At 39.9% G+C, this 19,976-nt stretch overlaps 1 protein-coding gene across 1 annotated transcript in view; it reads left to right on the forward strand.

The window, feature by feature from the left end:
* LOC126176541 (solute carrier family 22 member 1-like) overlaps positions 1-19,976 on the forward strand; it is a 77,656-nt gene that overhangs the window by 18,952 nt on the left and 38,728 nt on the right. The window contains exons 2-3 of the mRNA XM_049923697.1: positions 14,356-14,615; positions 19,524-19,763. Coding sequence (XP_049779654.1) covers positions 14,356-14,615; positions 19,524-19,763 — 500 coding nt within the window. The remainder of the gene's footprint in view (positions 1-14,355; positions 14,616-19,523; positions 19,764-19,976) is intronic.

The raw sequence follows: 19,976 nt of genomic DNA on the forward strand, positions 1-19,976 counted from the left end.
GGTGAAAAAGTCGAACATTATTTTGTGTGTGTGTGTGTGTGTGTGTGTGTGTGCTCGCATACGCTCGCTTGTTTGTGTATACAATTCAGAGGCAAAGATGTTTGATACTGAAGCATTTTATGCAGACAGATTTACAGGCTCATTTTAATAATACACGGATTTGGCACGGAACTGTGAGTGTGACTCAGTTCAGAGGTATTCATATTTAGAAACGTCAACATTTTACGACAATAGCAGTTATCACACTACCTGATGAAATACAGAAGTATGTATTTGTATGCGGTTGAGATCTAAACCTCCTTCGCTCTTTAATGCAAATATAATTGACATTTAAGTCAAGGTTGAGTAATTATGTGCAGCATGTCTTCGAACGTGGTGCAAGAAACTTAAATAACTTGGGATCTACATTCTGATTAACTGCATCATTCTAATAGTTCTCTGAGATTGGTTGGAGTTAAGGATGAGAAAGAGGGAGTTGGAAAAAAGCAGAAGTGAACTGGTTTCACCAACAGAAATTCTTTAATATCCCACAAGTACAGGAGTGGTATTTAGACCAACTGGGATTCCGGTTCTTAGGGGAGAGAAGGAGGGGGAAACAGGTTTGGCTTGTCACATGGTGACCTCACTGACAAAAGTGATGACATCGTCACTGGCCTGGATACACTGCTGCCAAAAATGTAAAAGAACTGTCCAAGAGTCACTATAGCTACACTAATCGTCCCATTTATTATACTGCACCAAAGAAGTCTTAATCCTTGGCTCACTGCGACTTTTGACACGAATCACTTCCTGTTAATGCCGATTATGGAATTCCGATTAGCGCTTGAGACTTTCTTAGTACCGTAGCTGTTCGGTCACCTTTTAGTTTTTAATAGATATCATCGCGAAGTACTTCAGTGATTTTGGTTTTATATAGTGAACAGTTCTTTAGAACCGTCTTTGTACATTCATCTTTAGACAAAAGAGGGTTAGCCATCTGTTATTGTGTGTTTTTGGAGCATGAGTACACCCTCCTAATTTATTTCAAGGTCACGATTTATTTGCTATGGAGTTCAGCTCCAAAAGTATCATTTTCAGCCATTCCGTATATTAATCACATTTTTACTTATCACTATTCATATATAGTAAATCCAATTATTAGTATACTTAAAATTAAACTACCATTGACCATTTTTAACTGAAATAATTCGGTTTTCGATTTACATCATGAAATAAACAAATTGGTTGAAACTTAAGCAAAAGAAAAGCTGTGGATTGAGGCACAGTTCACCACAATTATTGTGTTGTACTACAATGAAACAGTGTTGCGAAACAAATGTAATCCTAGGCAAAACAAAAGAAACATACATCATTATTGAGACAGTTGATAGGGTATAGAACCATACCGCACCGTATGAAAACATAAGACAGACGTTGGAGTCCCATCGCGTCAGTAACCGAAATCAGATTTTGACTTTGCCTTATAACGTGTGTTTCATTATATTGATATCAAAGTATCACAAGAACAGAAAATTTGGCAGCCAAGAACGTCGAATTATTTAAAAATAGGAAACTCGACAAATGTAAAAACAGAATCACTATTTATGTCGTTGAAGGTTAGCACAGATGAAGGCAGTAAATGTTGACGGGGAGTAAAAATTCGTGTGGTCGCAAATTTTTTGCAGTAATCGGTGGAGCGTGTTATGAAAAACATATTAAGAATCGTTACCGCTGTGTGGTGGGGATGGAGGGTCTAATGGTCAGTATTTTAAGTTTTTCCTACATATCTCTAAAACTGCTGCTGGCTCTAAGCCCCATTCTTTTAGGGTGTTTAATGTAGTTTAATTATAAAACACGATTTTAGAGTCCAAAAAAATTGGAGAATGTGACTTAAATATCTGCATCCCCAACGCCACCCTTTAGCTCACAACCAGTCAGACGCTTCTGTATGTTATTCTCTGCACTCGCCTCCGTCACAGTACAAAAGTTTGCAATTCCACAAACATTTTCCACTAATTTCCATCGTTTACTGGACTACGAAGCATATAAGTATGCGACTTTGTAACTATTATTAATATTCCCGCATGCATGGCTGTCTACGAATGAAGCAAGCTGGCGGTCAGCTCCAGTCCGTAGAACACAAGTATTTCTCATGAAGATTAACTGTAGTATTTACGTTGGCGCACGTGGAATCACAATATCCTCTTCTGTTGGGTCAATGGTAACTGTTCCTCAATGCCACCTCTGACGTTAGCGCTCCATTAGATATGCAGTGTGTCCAGAATTATGTCCAAGTAATTCGTGCAAGGTTTAAGTTGTCGATAATTTTAAGAGTGTGTGATAAGTCGAAAACGAGCTTGCAATTTACTCATTGGCTAACGAAAACAATATTTTTATCTAGCTAAATGTTCTAGTAACTGTCTTTTTTCCACTAAATGAGGGTAAGCACATAACTTTTAGTGAACTCAAGAGCACTTTGGAACAGATAATGTATGAAGGAAGGTGACAAAAGTGGCTCATAAGTAGGTAGTTTGCTTAAATAAAAAAAGCAACAAGATTCTTCGTAGTACACTTACGGAAGATGCTTTTTGCCTTCACATTTACGTTACCGAAATTTGTTTTCAAACATATTCGTGGCATGAATATGGTAAAATCACCCGGTACCATTTCGTAGATACTTCAATACTATAGATAGTAATTTTTAGTTTTATAAATGGTTAACTTCCACAAGGCCCTGAAACAAAACAAAAGCAACGTATGCATTCTCACACTTTCTTCACTTTCCGTAACGAAAACCATTGTTTCAGTATAATAATTTTCACTGAAACATGGCCTTCAAGTGAGATATCGTGTACGACGTCTCCGATTTCATAGGCTACGTAATGAAGTGAGAATTACGATATCGACAGTCTGTGAAAACAAGAAAACGAAGGCTAACACAAATTTTCGCATGCTGTAGTTAATTACTTTTAAAATCTCCTCAGTGAGTGAGACATGGAACGACAGACAAATGTAACTACAGATAACGATGGAAACACATCTGGTGCACATACAGAAAATACAACGATAGCCTTCTGTTAAGATCACAGCCAAAAAGACTGAACATTTCAACTTCTATAGAATACCAGGCTGATGACGAGAAGAGAGACATACCTGTACCATTTACAATTATGATATGGAGCATGTATTATTAGTTCACGTACAGTAGTGAAGACTGACTGCAGTATAACCAACGTGAACATTACAATTGGCCGTTTCCTTGTTTATGCGGTTGTGGAAAACAAATTAAATAGAGTGCCATGTATAGCTCAGAATAGCCGGCCGCGGTGGTCTAGCGGTTCTAGGCGCTCAGTCCGGAGCCGCGCGACTGCAACGGTCGCAGGTTCGAATCCTGCCTCGGGCATGGATGTGTGTGATGTCCTTAGGTTAGTTAGGTTTAAGTAGTTCTAAGGGACTGATGGCCATAGGAGTTAAGTCTCATAGTGCTCAGAGCCATTTGAACCATATAACTCAGAATAGAACATCTCAGGGACTATAATCTTAGTTTTCTACACTGGTTTATGTACAGCTGATTCTGACTCTTTGTGACCGTGTGCATGGGTGTTTCTTAGCACTATCTGTATGACGCCTCAATAATGCGTGTAGCTGCTCCAAATTAAAGTGAAAATAATTTTGATGCAGGCATGTCGGATACCGTGAATACATGAAAGGACACGAAGCCCACCTACATCGAAAGTAAATAACTATGTATTGAAATCTGACGTGCAGTTCTAGAGCTGTAGCGCAGTACGATAATTTCCATGACGAGATGGGGGTTGATGCAATTATTAAAAATTATGTGAGGTTGCGAATGTATTCTGTGACTAGTCAACGAGGGTAGCTGAACGAGCAGCAAAGTAAGTTCAATGGGAGTAAGGCCAATAATAATTTTTCCTCGTTGATTTTAAATATTTCTTTCTACGGATGTTGAACTTGACAACTGATTTTTGTGATATATTTTGTGAATGTGGTGCCATATATCTCGTCTTCACAAAACATCGTGGTTCGACCACCATGATGTTCATAAAAACTTCTTTACTGCAACTGGTTCCAATCCTAAGATCATCATAAGGTACCCTGTATATCAAGAAGGGACACAATAAATGTGTCACATGTTTAACTGTAGACACAACCCTGTCTCATTTACACGTTCACGAAAGCTTAGTTAATGAGATGTCACATTCTCACGTAAGTAGTTTACAGTACAGATTCTAACAGTTAAAATGCCATGACACCATACTGAAAATACGAGCATGAACTTAACGCACTTACTGTGTCCATAAAAATAACTACATACTTCAATACTTTGCATTTATACAGAGTAATCTGTTGTCAAATAAAGATAAGTCATAAAATTATCTGACTTTTTCCAATGTATGACGGGTGGATACGGCAACCAGACTGTATACACAGAACGATTACTACGAGTGTTTGGTACATTTTACTATTTTGAAGAGATAAACAGTCTTGGATTCAAAATAGGCTATATTATTTTATAATTCGCCAAGAGCGCGTTTCACCTTGTTGAAGACACATCCAGATCGGCCTCAAAGAACACAGAAACTGTTATTCAAAATGTCATGATCCCGATGTACTAAAACTCTGTAGTTCCAAGGAAAATATTAAAGTCAACCTACTGGCACAACAGGTGTTAAACGCATAGGCTGCCGCCCATGCAAGTGTCTTAGCAGGCAAAGACCGTTGTCAGTATTTTAAAACATTGCGTGGTGCCCCTTTAAAATGAAAATAAGTGGGATATAACAACCGAAGGTATTCAGAAGCCGTTAACTGATCTTGTCCATCAAAGACAGCAATACCCACAAGAGAACAAAAATTATAATCAACTTACTTATGTAAAATGTTGTCGAGTGAACGGAAAGTCACGTTTAAAATACATTAACGACCTCAGTAGACAGTCGACATTTTGGTGTTCTAAGAAACGTAGGTCAGTGCCCTATTAAAATAAGAGCAACTGAAAGATAGCCAAAACGGCACTGAAGATGACTAATCTGCTTATACCTCTAAGCTACATACTTCAAAGTGGGGATGCAGCATATCAACCTGTAGAGTATATAGCGCAATCCCATAAGCCCAGAAAACGGGTTCTGGCTTACAGAAATGCATCACAAAATGTAAACACATAAGAAATTCCGTTGTACATGTTCTGGCTACACAAATAATACTAGATATTGGACCACAAGGCATTTTTAGCTGGTGTACGCCGTTCACATCAGATGGCGCCATGGTTACCTTGAAGTCAAATGTATTGATGATTTACAGAAACTAACAGTGTAAAACCAATAAATTCATTTTAAAATATTAAAAGGTGCTTATATAAATCGGTCTTAATGAGTAGCGGCAAGTAAGGATTGACTATTTTCTGGTTTATTTAATTTTAATACGACTAAGCATGAAGTCCCTTCAAACTCGACCGGGGTAACTATCTAATGGGGTCTTTCACGTATTTTAAACGTGACTTGCTGTGTATCAGAAAGTCATTTTAAAATCATTTTGTTGTTGTGTATACTGGTGTCTTTGATAGACCACACCAGCTAGTGGCTTCTGAATAATTTTGCCTGTTATATCCCATTTAATTTTATTTTAAAGGGGCACCACGCAATGTTCTTACAATACTGACAACGGTGTTGTCCCGCGAAGAGATTTGCATGGACGGTGACTTATAGGTTTAACACCTTCTGTGTCAGTGACCTTGCTTTAGTATTTTTCTTAATAGTCCAAAGTTTCACTACAACAGTGTCATCGATTTTTTTAAAAAATTTTGTAATTTCATTACAGGATAATCTGAAGATGCCCTATACATGGTGAAACGCTATTGGCAAAGTATACAATAATAAAGTATGTTTATCTCTTCAAATCATTTATCACTGGTTGCTGTCTCATCCCGTCATGATTTGGGGCAAATTCTATAACAGTCTGTCTGGTTGGCTACAGAAAAGGGGCGGAGTCACCACTGCCAAATTTGAAACATAAAACCATGAATGCACCGACGAAAATTAAAGTCAACAAACCATTTTTCTATGATTTACTATTTCCTAGGTATATGTTTAAGTTCCATAAAGGATGCAATTTTCAATTACCATGTCGTATTATGCTCAAATGTGATTCTAAAGTGATAGTCAATGAAATTAGCCAATTGTATGTGAAAAAAGACTATTTAAAAGCCTTAGATAAAGGTGCGTATTTCACTGCAACTATTTTTAATGTAATGTAGATTAGTCTTTGTGTACTTATTTGAGAAGAAGGCCAGCCGATCTTACAGCGACATAACCGTAAGCTAGGAGGCAAACAATATCCTCAGCCCAATAGTCTCCCTTCGCCCTCTAATGAAAGCTTCTTTCAAAATCGGTTATTATTCTCATCGATACTTCCTTTAGTATGAAACTAACCGAACTACTCGAAAAAGTAGTAAAACGTAGTATTTAATAGAACCTAGGTGACCGAGCCGTTACAGGATTAGTTGCTGACTTCAAGATAGCAACAGACAAATCTGGCTAAAATCTCGAAACCAAGACTGGATAATTTTTAAGGAAAAACACATGGAAGGTGAACCCACATATTTCGTCATTCATTGTTTCATGGAATACACTTTGTTGCTTAATAACAATCATTACGATTACAAGTTAAAAAACTTTTCAAAAAGAAAAACAACGCTCGCAATGATTTAAAGGGCTTGAACAGTATCATTAATAACAGTCCTTAACAGTTTATACTGTTAAGAACAGGGCCTGAATCCAGCAATACACAGTACACACGAATTAGATGTGGCTGCAAGCGACTTCTAAAAACTGAGCTTTACCAGTGAAATGAATTAATATGAATGCCACTGAATGTCACATCAATTCCCAGATCACGTTATACAAATGGACAACGTACACCCAAAATACTGAAAGAATAAAGATCTACGCAACTGACTGTTGCCGTTGGAAAGTCCTTTACAGTCTATTATCTTTAATAAACCCCCTTAAGAAATAAAACACACAATCCCCCAAAGTACAATCAAAGCATGGAAGGCATAGAATTTAAAACGTGGCTCCCAGCTGGTACACACTAGGAGAAACATTGACAATGACCTTTAAATAAATTCACAATTCCCCAAAGTACGAGAAGAAAACAAGGAAGGCCTATAATTTAAATGCTCCCAGCTTGGACACACCAGCAGAAACATTAGCAATGACCTGTAAATAAATATATTATCCGCTTAATATACAAGATAAGCTGAGAAGACATTAATTCGTTTTTTCCGTTTCCCGCCGAAATTGCATCTGTTTGCATCTGTACGAACCAGTCTTTGTGCCCATAAATTATTACTCTATGACAGGCGCAATGCCCTCTAGAAATATTTAAGGGTCGTGCTGCTCCAAATCGGTGCTCCATCGACCGCCGTTGCCAGTGGCCAACTTCCACTCCGTTGGTACTAGAGTTGCGTGTGCTCTGTGCTGAGACGTGCAGTATTTGTCAGTAATGGGATATCTGTACCATGGAATTTACGTTTGCAAAACACATAGGAAATAAATCGTGAGTGTAAGCAAACTACGGGTAGTGACTGTGCAGAGTGTGACTATGAGAACCATCTAATTGGAAGGAAACCTAAAATTCAAACAAAGGAAGTGGAAGAAAGTGGTCGCGAAGAAGAAGAGAAATTCAGGACCGTGTTATGTGTCGCCGAAAACCGGTAAGAAATTTGCACTCAGTAAGAAATATTGCGCGAAGGAAAGCCGTCTAAAGATATGCCCAAGAGAAAGGCAGTGTTTGGAACACAATGATATGTCATTTTGTTCTGCAATGGAAACGCGTTTTCCGTCTCGTCTAGTTATGCATGAACATTCAATCCTTTCCAAACGAAGAATTATGGATGTATATTGCCAGTGTGTAAGACTGACATAGTTATGGGATTAAGGATGCATAGACGAAAGATATCTTCTCCCTACTCATGTTCTTTCGAGACGACAATGCAGAAATGCTGAAGAATATTGTCGACGATTACGCACCTGCAACAGACAATGGCTACCCGGGAAGCGAAACACTCACATTATCGGTAGTAACCATGCATAGACAGCGGCAGATCATTGTTGAGAACGGTGTTGTGTCCTATGTAGGCTAAGACTGTAATTGAATAAAATCATTTCTTTCGCTTTGTGGATGATTATGTTAATACTAGGTTTACAAAAAAGTTTATTATGTATTATGCTCGTTGGTATATGCAATGCCTTCAGAGCACTTTTACAGTGAACTGTTGCTTTCAGAACTATTCATGTATGTCGAATAAACATATGTTTTGTTGCTCTACTGTCTGAGTGCACTACTTTTAGCTTTACCGACTGTTTAATAGGCAAATGTGTAATATGCCTTTTTCTTGTTCCTATTATACAGTGATCTATGGAAAAGCAACTGAAGTGTGGTACTGTATTAATAGTTCAAGTCAGTATGTAAGCCGTACATAGTACACTACAGCATCATTTATACTGAAACAGCAATACGTCGATTCTGTTTGACTGAAATTTCGTCCATATAGAAGAGACTGAAGTGAATGAAAACCCGACGTCAATTATTTGATGCTCTGTATCTCGATTTCCATATAATGCATTTAAGTCATTGTTCCAGAGACCGCTTCACTTTAAATGTGACCCCCAACTGGGACACACAGCAGAAACAGACAATGACCATTAAATGAATACACAGTCCTCCAAAATACACCATAAGTTGGCAAATGCAGGAGGCGCTATCACAGGCAACAGGTAGCAAGCAGGCAAGTTTCGCAATAAGTAGACTTAGCTAATTACTGCAGATGTAAAGGAAAAACTCAACAGTTCATTCTCATAAGTAAAATGCTTTAAAGCTTAACACGGTCTGGAACTAGCAATAAGGCTGGAAGGTTTAAACGGTAGTTAAGGAGCAACTATAGTGATGAGGAACTTTGTGTTGCAGAACACGCTTCATAGCTTTTGTGCTTGGTGAGTTCGCAGTATTGAACAGATCAAGAGTTTCGGATTATTGGTGACACTCTGCCAGGGCACGTATCAAATGATGAAATATTAAGACTGCAGCCAATTGTAACTTATTTTGGAAGCGACTAAACAAACAAGTTACAAGCTTGACATTCCTTATACTTACTTGAAATTAATAAGTGAAATATCAGCGACTGCAAAATCAATTACTACGCCATACTCATCTAAAACAGGCCCCTTGTCTTCGACACAGGCTATGTTAGAATTTCAGTTTCACCAACTCATTTTGTAAAAGAAAGTGATCGAACACTAGCACAGAATATGGTGTGGAACAACAAATTAACACCAGTGGCACTGACCGATGACAAAGCTCGCAGCCACTCGGAGGCGCTTTAACATCACTGGTCCAATTCCTTATTAACACAGATGTGACCTTACGATAACAAGTGCCAAAGAGAAACAACACTTAACTCCACCCAGCTGTAAAGGAACAGTGAGGGATGTTATTGTCTCCAATCCGTAAAGGCTGTCTTCGAGCTACATGAAATTTAGGCTTGCAGAATTAGCCGTTATCTTGCCGACTAGGTTACACGCGTCATATATTGCTCTTCCCGTAACTCATTGCTAACAATTCTTCATTCAGCCCGAAAGACTTGCCTCCAACCGATTTAACCACTCGTGTCTTCTCGAGGCCCATACCGGACAGCAGGAGTGCCCCGAAAGTAACATCTTGCCAGCCATCTGCCCTCCAGCTTACTGCCGTCGCAGGTCCCGCCAAAAACCCACAACATGTTCCTCGACCAAAGACCATAGCTCCCGACGTATGATCATGATCGATATCGAAAGCTCAAGTAATTAGTGGCGCCAGCGGAGCTGCATTCACGCTAAAATGAAAGCCGCCACGACTCATTGGCTCTAACAAAGACGAAAGTCTCAAAATAGCGTGGGAAGCAAGGGATTTTATTGCAAAAGCTATCCCTGAACTAGCACATAGCGGCGATTATCTGCCGATAAAGTCAATAAACAAGAAACTAGGAGAAAGGTGCCATAATCAAGCTTTATTTCATACCGTGAGGACTATATTGAGAAAGCATTATATATATTCGAGGGGAATGGTAAATAAGGATCGGATTTTCACACTTCGCTCCCTTACACAAGAGAATTAACCACACGTTTAAAAAGCTCTTTGTACATGTCTCCTTATAGTCAGCTACCGAAATTACGGGTTATAAACCCGTTAGAAAGCTTTACACAAATGTTCCTATGGAGGATACTGTCCTTATCATACATGAAAATTCAACAACAAGCACATGATCTTAGAGGAAATTAGTGAGATGATTTGGATCTTGTGACTCAGTCGCATAAAAGTTTTTCGTTTGACGACCACATTTACAGGCAATGCAATTTTTCACTATGCGCAGCTGCTTGTTACTGGCGAATGTTTTTTTGACCGTCTGGAGAGTGAATTTTTGCACAAGAACTCGTCAGCGTGTCAGAATATCCCGTTTCACAGACGTTGTTTTGGTTACATAGTTGTTGTATTTAATGGCTATCTTTCTGAGACAGCTGCGTTAACTAATGAATTTAATGCGCTCCATTCTAAACTGAACATCACTCGTGACAATATAGATCCAGATGGAGCACTAAATTACCGTTCTTTGCCCCTACATTTAGTAGATAGTGAAATATTCATGGACGTCTTGAGAAGAGGAACCACGTGCTACTCCATTGTCCCAGCGTCCTCTGGCCACCCCCTTGCCCCTTGTCAATGTGTGGATTGCGGAATTGCCACATTCCGGCATAGCCATAAGCTTGCAAACCTAAAACACATTGCCGTTAATAATGACTATAGTGCTTCCATTGTAAAGGCTTCATTGCCCAGAAAGCTTGTTAAGATTTTGAGCAATTTTACTCATCTCGAAAATAATCACGTACAAATCCCCTTTTTAGGTAACGTCTCCTACGATATGGCTTGTCTCTTCTGGGGAGCGTGCGAGTAGTTTATTTCTGCAAGTACCAGTAGTCAGTACAAGAAACATACACAATGAGCAGCCGAGCAGGATCAGATACCTAAATAAATTCACGTGTTTTCCGTCTCGAGTCTATACGTGTCATGCTGCGAAAAGTGGCCTACCTGACAGGACTTTTAATACCTGGTCCCATGAACGTCCGTTGAACAAGAAAGACCAAGTCAAACACAACTCATCCTTCGCGGTACATCTTAATTCCAATGGACATACGACCACTGCCCTGCAGGATTCTCCATTACGCTAAATGAGGCAAGCTACATGAATATTTTAGAAGAAACGGAAATAGGCAAACACGTAGAAAACACGTACAGAAGGGTATTAAACGGTCAGCTGTCCGGAAGGAATCAAATATACTTCGATAATGTCAGACAATTGTTTTTGCGTAGGTAGTTATCACAGGGATATCAACTTTTAGAGGGGTGCAACCTCGTGCTTTTTTGCTCAGTTCCACTGGCTTGTTACTTATATACCTTTGCACTTCATCTTATGAGCTATGATTTTTATAGTGTGGCGTACAGCTGCCACAGGCCTATTTGCGTGCCCGCATTTTGGGTTCCTTTAAGTCTTTATCTTTTTTCTCCAATTTTATATTCTTAGTATCATGCATTTTATTTAAATGTATCTTGTAACATTCAGGTTCTTTATTGACGCTTCTCATTGTTTTCGGTCTTCTAGGTATCGTGGAACACGGTTCAAGATACCTATGTCCTAACATTTTACTTGTGGAGAAGCGGTTATGCGATATCGGTGTATTCTGCTTAATCCACTGAAAATTTCTTCCAAAGTTACTTTCATACATTTTTACTACCCCACGTAATTATGGCGTATACTTTACATATTTAAGTTTCTTAAAGCATCATTCACCCCTGCTCATTGAAACTCAGTTATATATTATTTATATTTTAATAAGGGATTTTATTGATTTTTACACTGTTAGTTTCTGTTACTCATCAATACCTTTGGCTATACGGAACTCTGTCCTAATTCTCTTCCCATAGCGCCATCTGCTGTGAGCGGCTCACACCAGCTATAAAACTCTTGTGGTCCAATATCAAGTACTGTCTGCGCGGCCAGAAAATTTAAAATGGCATTTCTTACTTGTTTACGTTTTTTGATGCATTTCTGTAGACCTGAACCTATTTTCGGTGCCGTTAGAACAGCGCTATATACTCTGCAAGTAATTTTCTGCCTCATTTTGAAGTATGTAGCTTAGAGGCATAAGCAAATTACTATCCATGAATGGCGTTTTGTCTGTCTTTTGGTTCCCTTTGTTTTAATAGCGCACTGCTCGAGGTGTCTTAAAACTCGACAGTGACAACTGACTGAGGTTTTTTATGTATTTTAAACGTAACTCCCCATGTACTTAAAAATATTTTGCATCTTTAACGTTTTTCTTTTTTCGTTCTGATGTATGTATAGGTATATGCGATGGACTAGATCTGTCACGGGCTTCTGGTTACTAACAGCTATTGTAGGCCATTTATTTTTATTTTAAAGTGGCACACGTAATTTTCATAACATATTGTCAGCGATGTCTTCCCGCTAAGATATTTGCATGGATGACACCCTGTGTTTAACACCTATTGCGCCAGTATGTTGGAATTAATATTTTCTTCGTTAGTTCAAAGTTTTTCTAAGTCAGGTTCTTGCCATTTTTTAAAACAGTTCTTGCTTTCTTTGTAGGCCAATCTGAAATTGCCTTAAATAAGGCGAGATGTGTTATTGCCAAAATATAAAATAATAAAAACTGTATTGCGGTCAAGTCTGTTCTTGTCTACAAACCATTTAATCAGCATTGCATCACCTATGACCAAATGTACCAAAAACTGTTATTCATAGTTTTATGTGTACAGCCTGGTTCCAATCTTTAGTGTCGAGGCTTTCTCCATACTGGCGTCTACAGAGCTGATTTATATTTACCAGTGGAACAAAAGTTATGCTACGATTTCTGTAACTAATATCCTAACTTGTACACGTGGTGTATCATACATAACTAGGAGAATTTGTCACAGTTATATATATCTTCTTAAGAATTTATGCGTTGAATGCTATAGCACAATTAGTTAGTTTCATATGTGAAGGCTCATTTTTCACGATAAATCACAATCATTTACATTTACATCACTAATCAATTTTTATCTATGTATCTATGTTTCCTGTCTCCACGTTTGTAAGAGTTCTTTTTTTTTTAGAAAAAGATATGTGGGCCAGCATTGCTACCCACCATCATATACACATTACAATAATATAAATTCTGCTATGGAATAGAAGCAGTTGTCAGTTGTGAAGTACAATCTTTTCCAGTATGTTATCAAATTTTACTTTGGTTTCAGTCAAACATTTTAATCACTGGATAAATGATCAAAAGTTTTTGATTCAGCACTGATCACCCATTTTTGTGCTAAAGACAATCTTAATGCGGTGTAATGAAATTCGTTTTTCCTTCTAGTGTAATTACGTACATCGTTGTTCCTGTAGTATTGCATTATTTACGTGGGTACGTTACATGTGTTAAACAACATTCGTTGAGAGTAACGAATGGCTTTGACATATGTTGATACATTTTTGTATATGTGAAATTATGTAAATCTTAATTGTGGTATCCACAGAACTTTGATTATACATCGACCTGCGGGTTACACAACGTATTTCAGTTTCAGTGTCAGGGGAAAACAAGATACTACATTTTTAATGTCTTGCGACGGATTTTATGCTATTCTACACCATAGCTTTCATATCGCCATGTAAGCTCTTTAGATATCTGAAGTTTATATCATCTTATTATGTGAGTTGTCCTCAAGATGTAGAACAGGTTGCGTTGTATTAGCAGATAAACATGTAATGAATTTCGTAATTTCTCTCCCTTTGTTTGCAGAATATGAAACAACCGATACAGTTATAATACGTAAATAATTATTTGCAGCTCTTGGCAGTGAAACCATAACGTTCTTCTTAAAAGATTGATGATCGCTTATACATCAGTCTGGACAGAGCTAAGTTACATGTGGGACGATAGACAAAGGACGAACAACGAATTTTACCCAGAAATATTCAGTTGGTCGCCACAAAAACCCTGATATTAATATTGTGATTTAAAATTTTATTTTCACTAATTTCACTATTAGACTTAGCATAATCGTTGCTAGTTAATCAGTTAAGACAGCATCACTTCCTTCTACACTTAGCTCCAGATAGCGTGTGTGGAGAAAATTTGTGACCTCTTTGATATGATGTTTTGAATAGTAATCATGGGATTGTGTGCTACTGTAACGGTTATTCAAATATAGCAAACCAGAACTACATAGATACTGTTAGCCTATAGGCGTGATATTTGCTTTCAGGGAGTCTCCGGGATTTCAGCGAGCAGCATAAACGCCATGGTCGTGCCAGCTTTTGAAGAAGTGCTCGACTCCATTGGATCAAGAGGAAAATTTCAGACGAGGCTCAACATCGTCTTCAATTTCATCGGCCCATGTGTCAACTTAATAAGCGTAAATGTTTTCTATCTTGCAATGCAGACTCCTGATCACTGGTGCCACGTTCCTGGCAGAAAAAGTGCCAACATGTCGCTGGAGGAGTGGAAAAATTTCACAATACCTAAGTAAGACTTACATAAAAATTAATGTAATTGATAGATGTATATACACTCCTGGAAATTGAAATAAGAACACCGTGAATTCATTGTCCCAGGAAGGGGAAACTTTATTGACACATACCTGGGGTCAGATACATCACATGATCACACTGACAGAACCACAGGCACATAGACACAGGCAACAGAGCATGCACAATGTCGGCACTAGTACAGTGTATATCCACCTTTCGCAGCAATGCAGGCCGCTATTCTCCCATGGAGACGATCGTAGAGATGCTGGATGTAGTCCTGTGGAACGGCTTGCCATTCCATTTCCACCTGGCGCCTCAGTTGGACCAGCGTTCGTGCTGGACGTGCAGACCGCGTGAGACGATGCTTCATCCAGTCCCAAACATGCTCAATGGGGGACAGATCCGGAGATCTTGCTGGCCAGGGTAGTTGACTTACACCTTCTAGAGCACGTTGGGTGGCACGGGATACATGCGGACGTGCATTGTCCTGTTGGAACAGCAAGTTCCCTTGCCGGTCTAGGAATGGTAGAACGATGGGTTAGATGACGGTTTGGATGTACCGTGCACTATTCAGTGTCCCCTCGACGATCACCAGTGGTGTACGGCCAGTGTAGGAGATCGCTCCCCCCCCTTGATGCCGGGTGTTGGCCCTGTGTGCCTCGGTCGTTTGCAGTCCTGATTGTGGCGCTCACCTGCACGGCGCCAAACACGCATACGACCATCATTGGCACCAAGGCAGAAGCGACTCTCATCGCTGAAGACGACACGTCTCCATTCGTCCCTCCATTCACGCCTGTCGCGACACCACTGGAGGCGGGCTGCACGATGTTAGGGCGTGAGCGGAAGACGGCCTAACGGTGTGCGGGACCGTAGCCCAGCTTCATGGAGACGGTTGCGAATGGTCCTCGCCGATACCCCAGGAGCAACAGTGTCCCTAATTTGCTGGGAAGTGCGGTGCGGTCCCCTACGGCACTGCGTAGGATCCTACGGTCTTGGCGTGCATCCGTGCGTCGCTGCGGTCCGGTCCCAGGTCGACGGGCACGTGCACCTTCCGCCGACCACTGGCGACAACATCGATGTACTGTGGAGACCTCACGCCCCACGTGTTGAGCAATTCGGCGGTACGTTCACCCGGCCTCCCGCATGCCCATGACGGTTGCGAATGGTCCTCGCCGATACCCCAAGAGCAACAGTGTCCCTAATTTGCTGGGAAGTTGCGGTGCGGTCCCCTACGGCACTGCGTAGGATCCAACGGTCTTGGCGTGCATCCGTGCGTCGCTGCTGTCCGGTCCCAGGTCGACGGGCACGTGCACCTTCCGCCGACCACTGGCGACAACATCGATGTACTGTGGAGACCTCACGCCCGTGCCGTGCGTGTGATCATTGCTTGTACAGCCCTCTCGCAGTGTCCGGAGCAAGTATGGTGGGTCGGACACACCGGTGTCAATGTGTTCTTTTTTCCATTTCCAGGAGTGTATTTCTTATGTGAGACATACTTGATACCTTAAAATTGCCATTTTCCGTGCGGCCAAATAGTAGTACATTACGTGCAGTAATGTAATGTGATGTTTTCAAAACCGTGGTCGTAAAAGTTGGACAAAAATTTTAGTAGCTTTGCTCGAGTATATTCAGTAAGTGTCCTAGTAGTCTGCCACCACAAGTTAGTAGTACTTTTTGTAGGAAGACTTTCCAGTTTCTCAACGACGTTCTTGTCAGGCGATACAGTTGTTAATCTGCTGGATACACATTCGGAAAACGCAGAATAAAGATAGTGGTACAAACATCCAGACACAAGTTTTCCGGCTTCTCCGGAAAAGTGCAAATGAATGTCATTATGACTCTTTCGACACACACGAACTGCTTTCCTAATGAATGTGAGCTGATATCTTTACTATGAGACGTGCAACACTGGAGGTTAAATTCTGAAGCATATAAAGACTATAGATATCACTTTCCGATTAACAAGTTTCTTTATATTGAATCTACATGCTATTGGTTTAGGTAAAGCACTGAAAATGTAATCGCCCACAGTCATCTAGGATAAATTAATTTTCCAATGTTGCTATTACGCACAGTGAAACCAGATTCACTTCTCGTTCTGATTTAAAATGAAACTTAGCTCTTTCTCCATGTGATTCCGTAGAGCTCCAATGTGAACCAGAATAACAATGCATTCCATTACCACCCATGATCACACAATACAGTAAAGTCCAATCTCATAGGTTCAAGTCGTTTAGATACTTTGGAATCATTGTTTTGAGTTTCATTTAAAGAAATATTTATCTTTCGCACTCATTTTGAATTTTGATGTTGATTAATGACTTTTAAATCAACTTATGCTGTAAAAGGACGAGTTTTCTAATTTTTTTATTTGGATATCTGGAACCTAAGAGTCTTTTTGTCTGAATCTTTCCTTGCTTTTCGCAGAATCACATACTTATATAATCTCACCGTCTGGAATTGTCTGTACTACAGTCTCAAACTCTGTTTGTAATGCGCCTCAGGAATATCTCATACTTTCCACGAACTTCACGATTATTATTACATATTATAATATTTTTCGCCATATCTAAGTAATTATACAGCAGATTGACGGCAAATAGGGCACAGAAGCCAACGTATGCTACAGATCAGCTTTCACCAAATTTTACGCTGCGTGAACCACATTAATAGTTAAATTTATTTTCAGTATTTGAACGCACCTTTTGACGAGAACTGAGTCATTTGTGTTCAAGAGATTTAGAATTTTGTAGACGTATGGCAGTGTCATGAAAGAAATGTCTTCAGGTGGTGGCTATGAGCATGTGGAAATGGGACAGTCAAGTTCGTGAATAATTTTAATGTCTACACTGTGACTTAATCATTGACCGAGTGTACACCAGCCCTGTTGGGTGTTTACGTATCACCTAGTTATGGTGGAAGAAAAAAGGGATTAGGCCAGTCCATGTGGAGTAAGTGTGGCAGTAAAAATGAAACATTAAACACGTTTCCTGGAAGTCTGTGTGATATATTTCTGTAAATCTCCTGAATAACACCATCAAGCACAAAATGTCCGAACAGTTCTCAAAACATTATGGACTGCTACAGGGTGTCCAGAAAAGGACTCCCTGATTTAAAAATTAAATATCTCGAAAACAAAGATCGATAGAGGAATGCAGTAAACGGTATGTTTATTGTGAAAGCTGTAAGAAGTTAATACAACAGTTTGAAATAATAGTTACAAAAGCTGATAACAAATGGCGCTGTAATCGCCATACGTAATGCCTAGTATAAATAGTGATCCGTAGCCCAGAGCGATCTGTTCGGCTATTGAAACGTGAAAGGAGGTTAGCGTACCGAAGGAAGAGATTAAAACCATGTACTCCATTGAACTACACGTTTTTGCTGTGCTAGAGTACCACAGGTTAGAAGAGAGTCCTACGGCAACAAGCGAAGTTTTCAAGCTAGATTTAATGTTCCAAAAGGACCCGATGCGAAAACCATTCCTACACTCTTCGCAAAATTTCAACGAACAGGCAGCGTAACTGATGATCCAATAGGGCTTGTCGGCCGCAAGTAAACCGAAATTACGCCTGAAAATATCGCCACAGATTCTGGAATTATTCAGCGAAATCCAATATCATCCGTCCGTAGAATCACATCTGAGACTGGTTTGAAGCGTTCCAGCACGCAGAAAATACTGAGAAAGAGCCTACACATGTTTCCATTCAAAATTCAAACGCACCAGGCCATACCCGTACGAGCTGTGCAACAAAGGGTTGCCTTTGCTAATAAGATGCTCACAATGAATTATAGTGAAGGATTTGATGTTGGCTGCATCTGGTTTACAGATGAAGCACACTTCCACCTGAATGGATACGTAAATAATTAGAACTGCCGATTTTGGGGATCCGAAAAGCCATATTGGTGAGAAGCAAAACCCCTGTATCCTCCTAAAGTTACTGTGTGGGCTTCAGTATGCAGCAGAGGCATTATTGGCACTTTTTTCATTCGAGAAACGTCACTGGTGCACGGTACGTTGCAATTTTGGAACAATCTGTCGGCACACAGCAAGCGTTAGAAGATCGACCAGGTACTGAATGGTTTATGCAAGATCGAGCCCGACCACATCGGACCGAGCAAGTGTTTCGCTTTCTTGAGGAATACTTCGGGAATCGAGTCCTTGCTTTGTAATATCCCAAATTTACTGGTGCAGACATGGATTGACCTCCATATTCGCTGGATTTGACTCCCTGTGACTTTTTTTTGTGGGGCATGGTCTACCCGAAGCATCCCGCCACCCTGGACGAGCTTGAATCGGCGATCTCTGTGGCATGTGAATCCATTTCGTTTGAGACACTACGAAACGTAATGGCGAATTTCATTCTTCGTTTGCGCCACCTCTGTAGCGCCAATGGTGAACATTTTGAAAACATTGTGATGTGATTGTTTGCAAAGATTGTTTTCATACGATTATTTCACTTATGTATGCTGATATGAGCTGTACACCGTACGGCGCCATGTGTTAGTTGCTTTTGCAACTATTATTTCAAACTACTGTATAAACTTCTTACATCTTTCACAATAAACATACCGTTTACTGCATTCCTCTATCGATCTTTGTTTTCGAGATATTTAATTTTGAAATCAGGGAGCCCTTTTCTGGACACCCAGTACATGTACTGGTGTTTCGGTAAATAATGGTTCACATTATCTTATCAGCTCGTCCACAGTTATAAATTTGTTATGTTTGATTCAGACAAATGTATATACAGAAACATTACTCCACCGGTATCATTGGCTAGAATTTCAGTTTGGCTGTTTTCGTTATGATTAAGCCGAAAGGTAAGCGACCCATACTTATAATACCGTTATTTAAAAGTCTTGTACGGCATTTGAAACGAAAGCTTTGCTTTTCACGCAGGGAAGGAGACTCGTTCAGCAAGTGCCTGATGTACAACCAGAGTGATGACGTCGACTGGAGCAAGAAAGAACCCGTCCAGTGCCAGCACGGCTGGGACTATGACGACACGTGGTTCTCGCTGACGGTCCCTTCGCAGATGAACTGGGTCTGTGAAAGCAAGCACGTCACAAATGATGTCTTGTTCTACGCACAGAATATCGGAGTTGCTCTGGGACTGCTCTTTGGGTATATAGGCGATATGTAAGTGTTCACTCATTGTCTTTAAGGTGCGTCTGTAAACGATTTCTCCCTTTTACGCTCTTAAAAGAACGATATCTTATCAAGCCCCGAACTGTTAGAAGACATCGCTTCATGTGCAATATTGAGTTATTAGTGGGTTATGATCCTGTTTCTATGCGTCATTCTTTTCAGATTAAAAATTCTCGTTTCATAATTAATTGTACTACTTAATAA

This window comes from Schistocerca cancellata, chromosome 3, assembly GCF_023864275.1.
Source record: "Schistocerca cancellata isolate TAMUIC-IGC-003103 chromosome 3, iqSchCanc2.1, whole genome shotgun sequence".
NCBI lineage: Eukaryota > Metazoa > Arthropoda > Insecta > Orthoptera > Acrididae > Schistocerca > Schistocerca cancellata.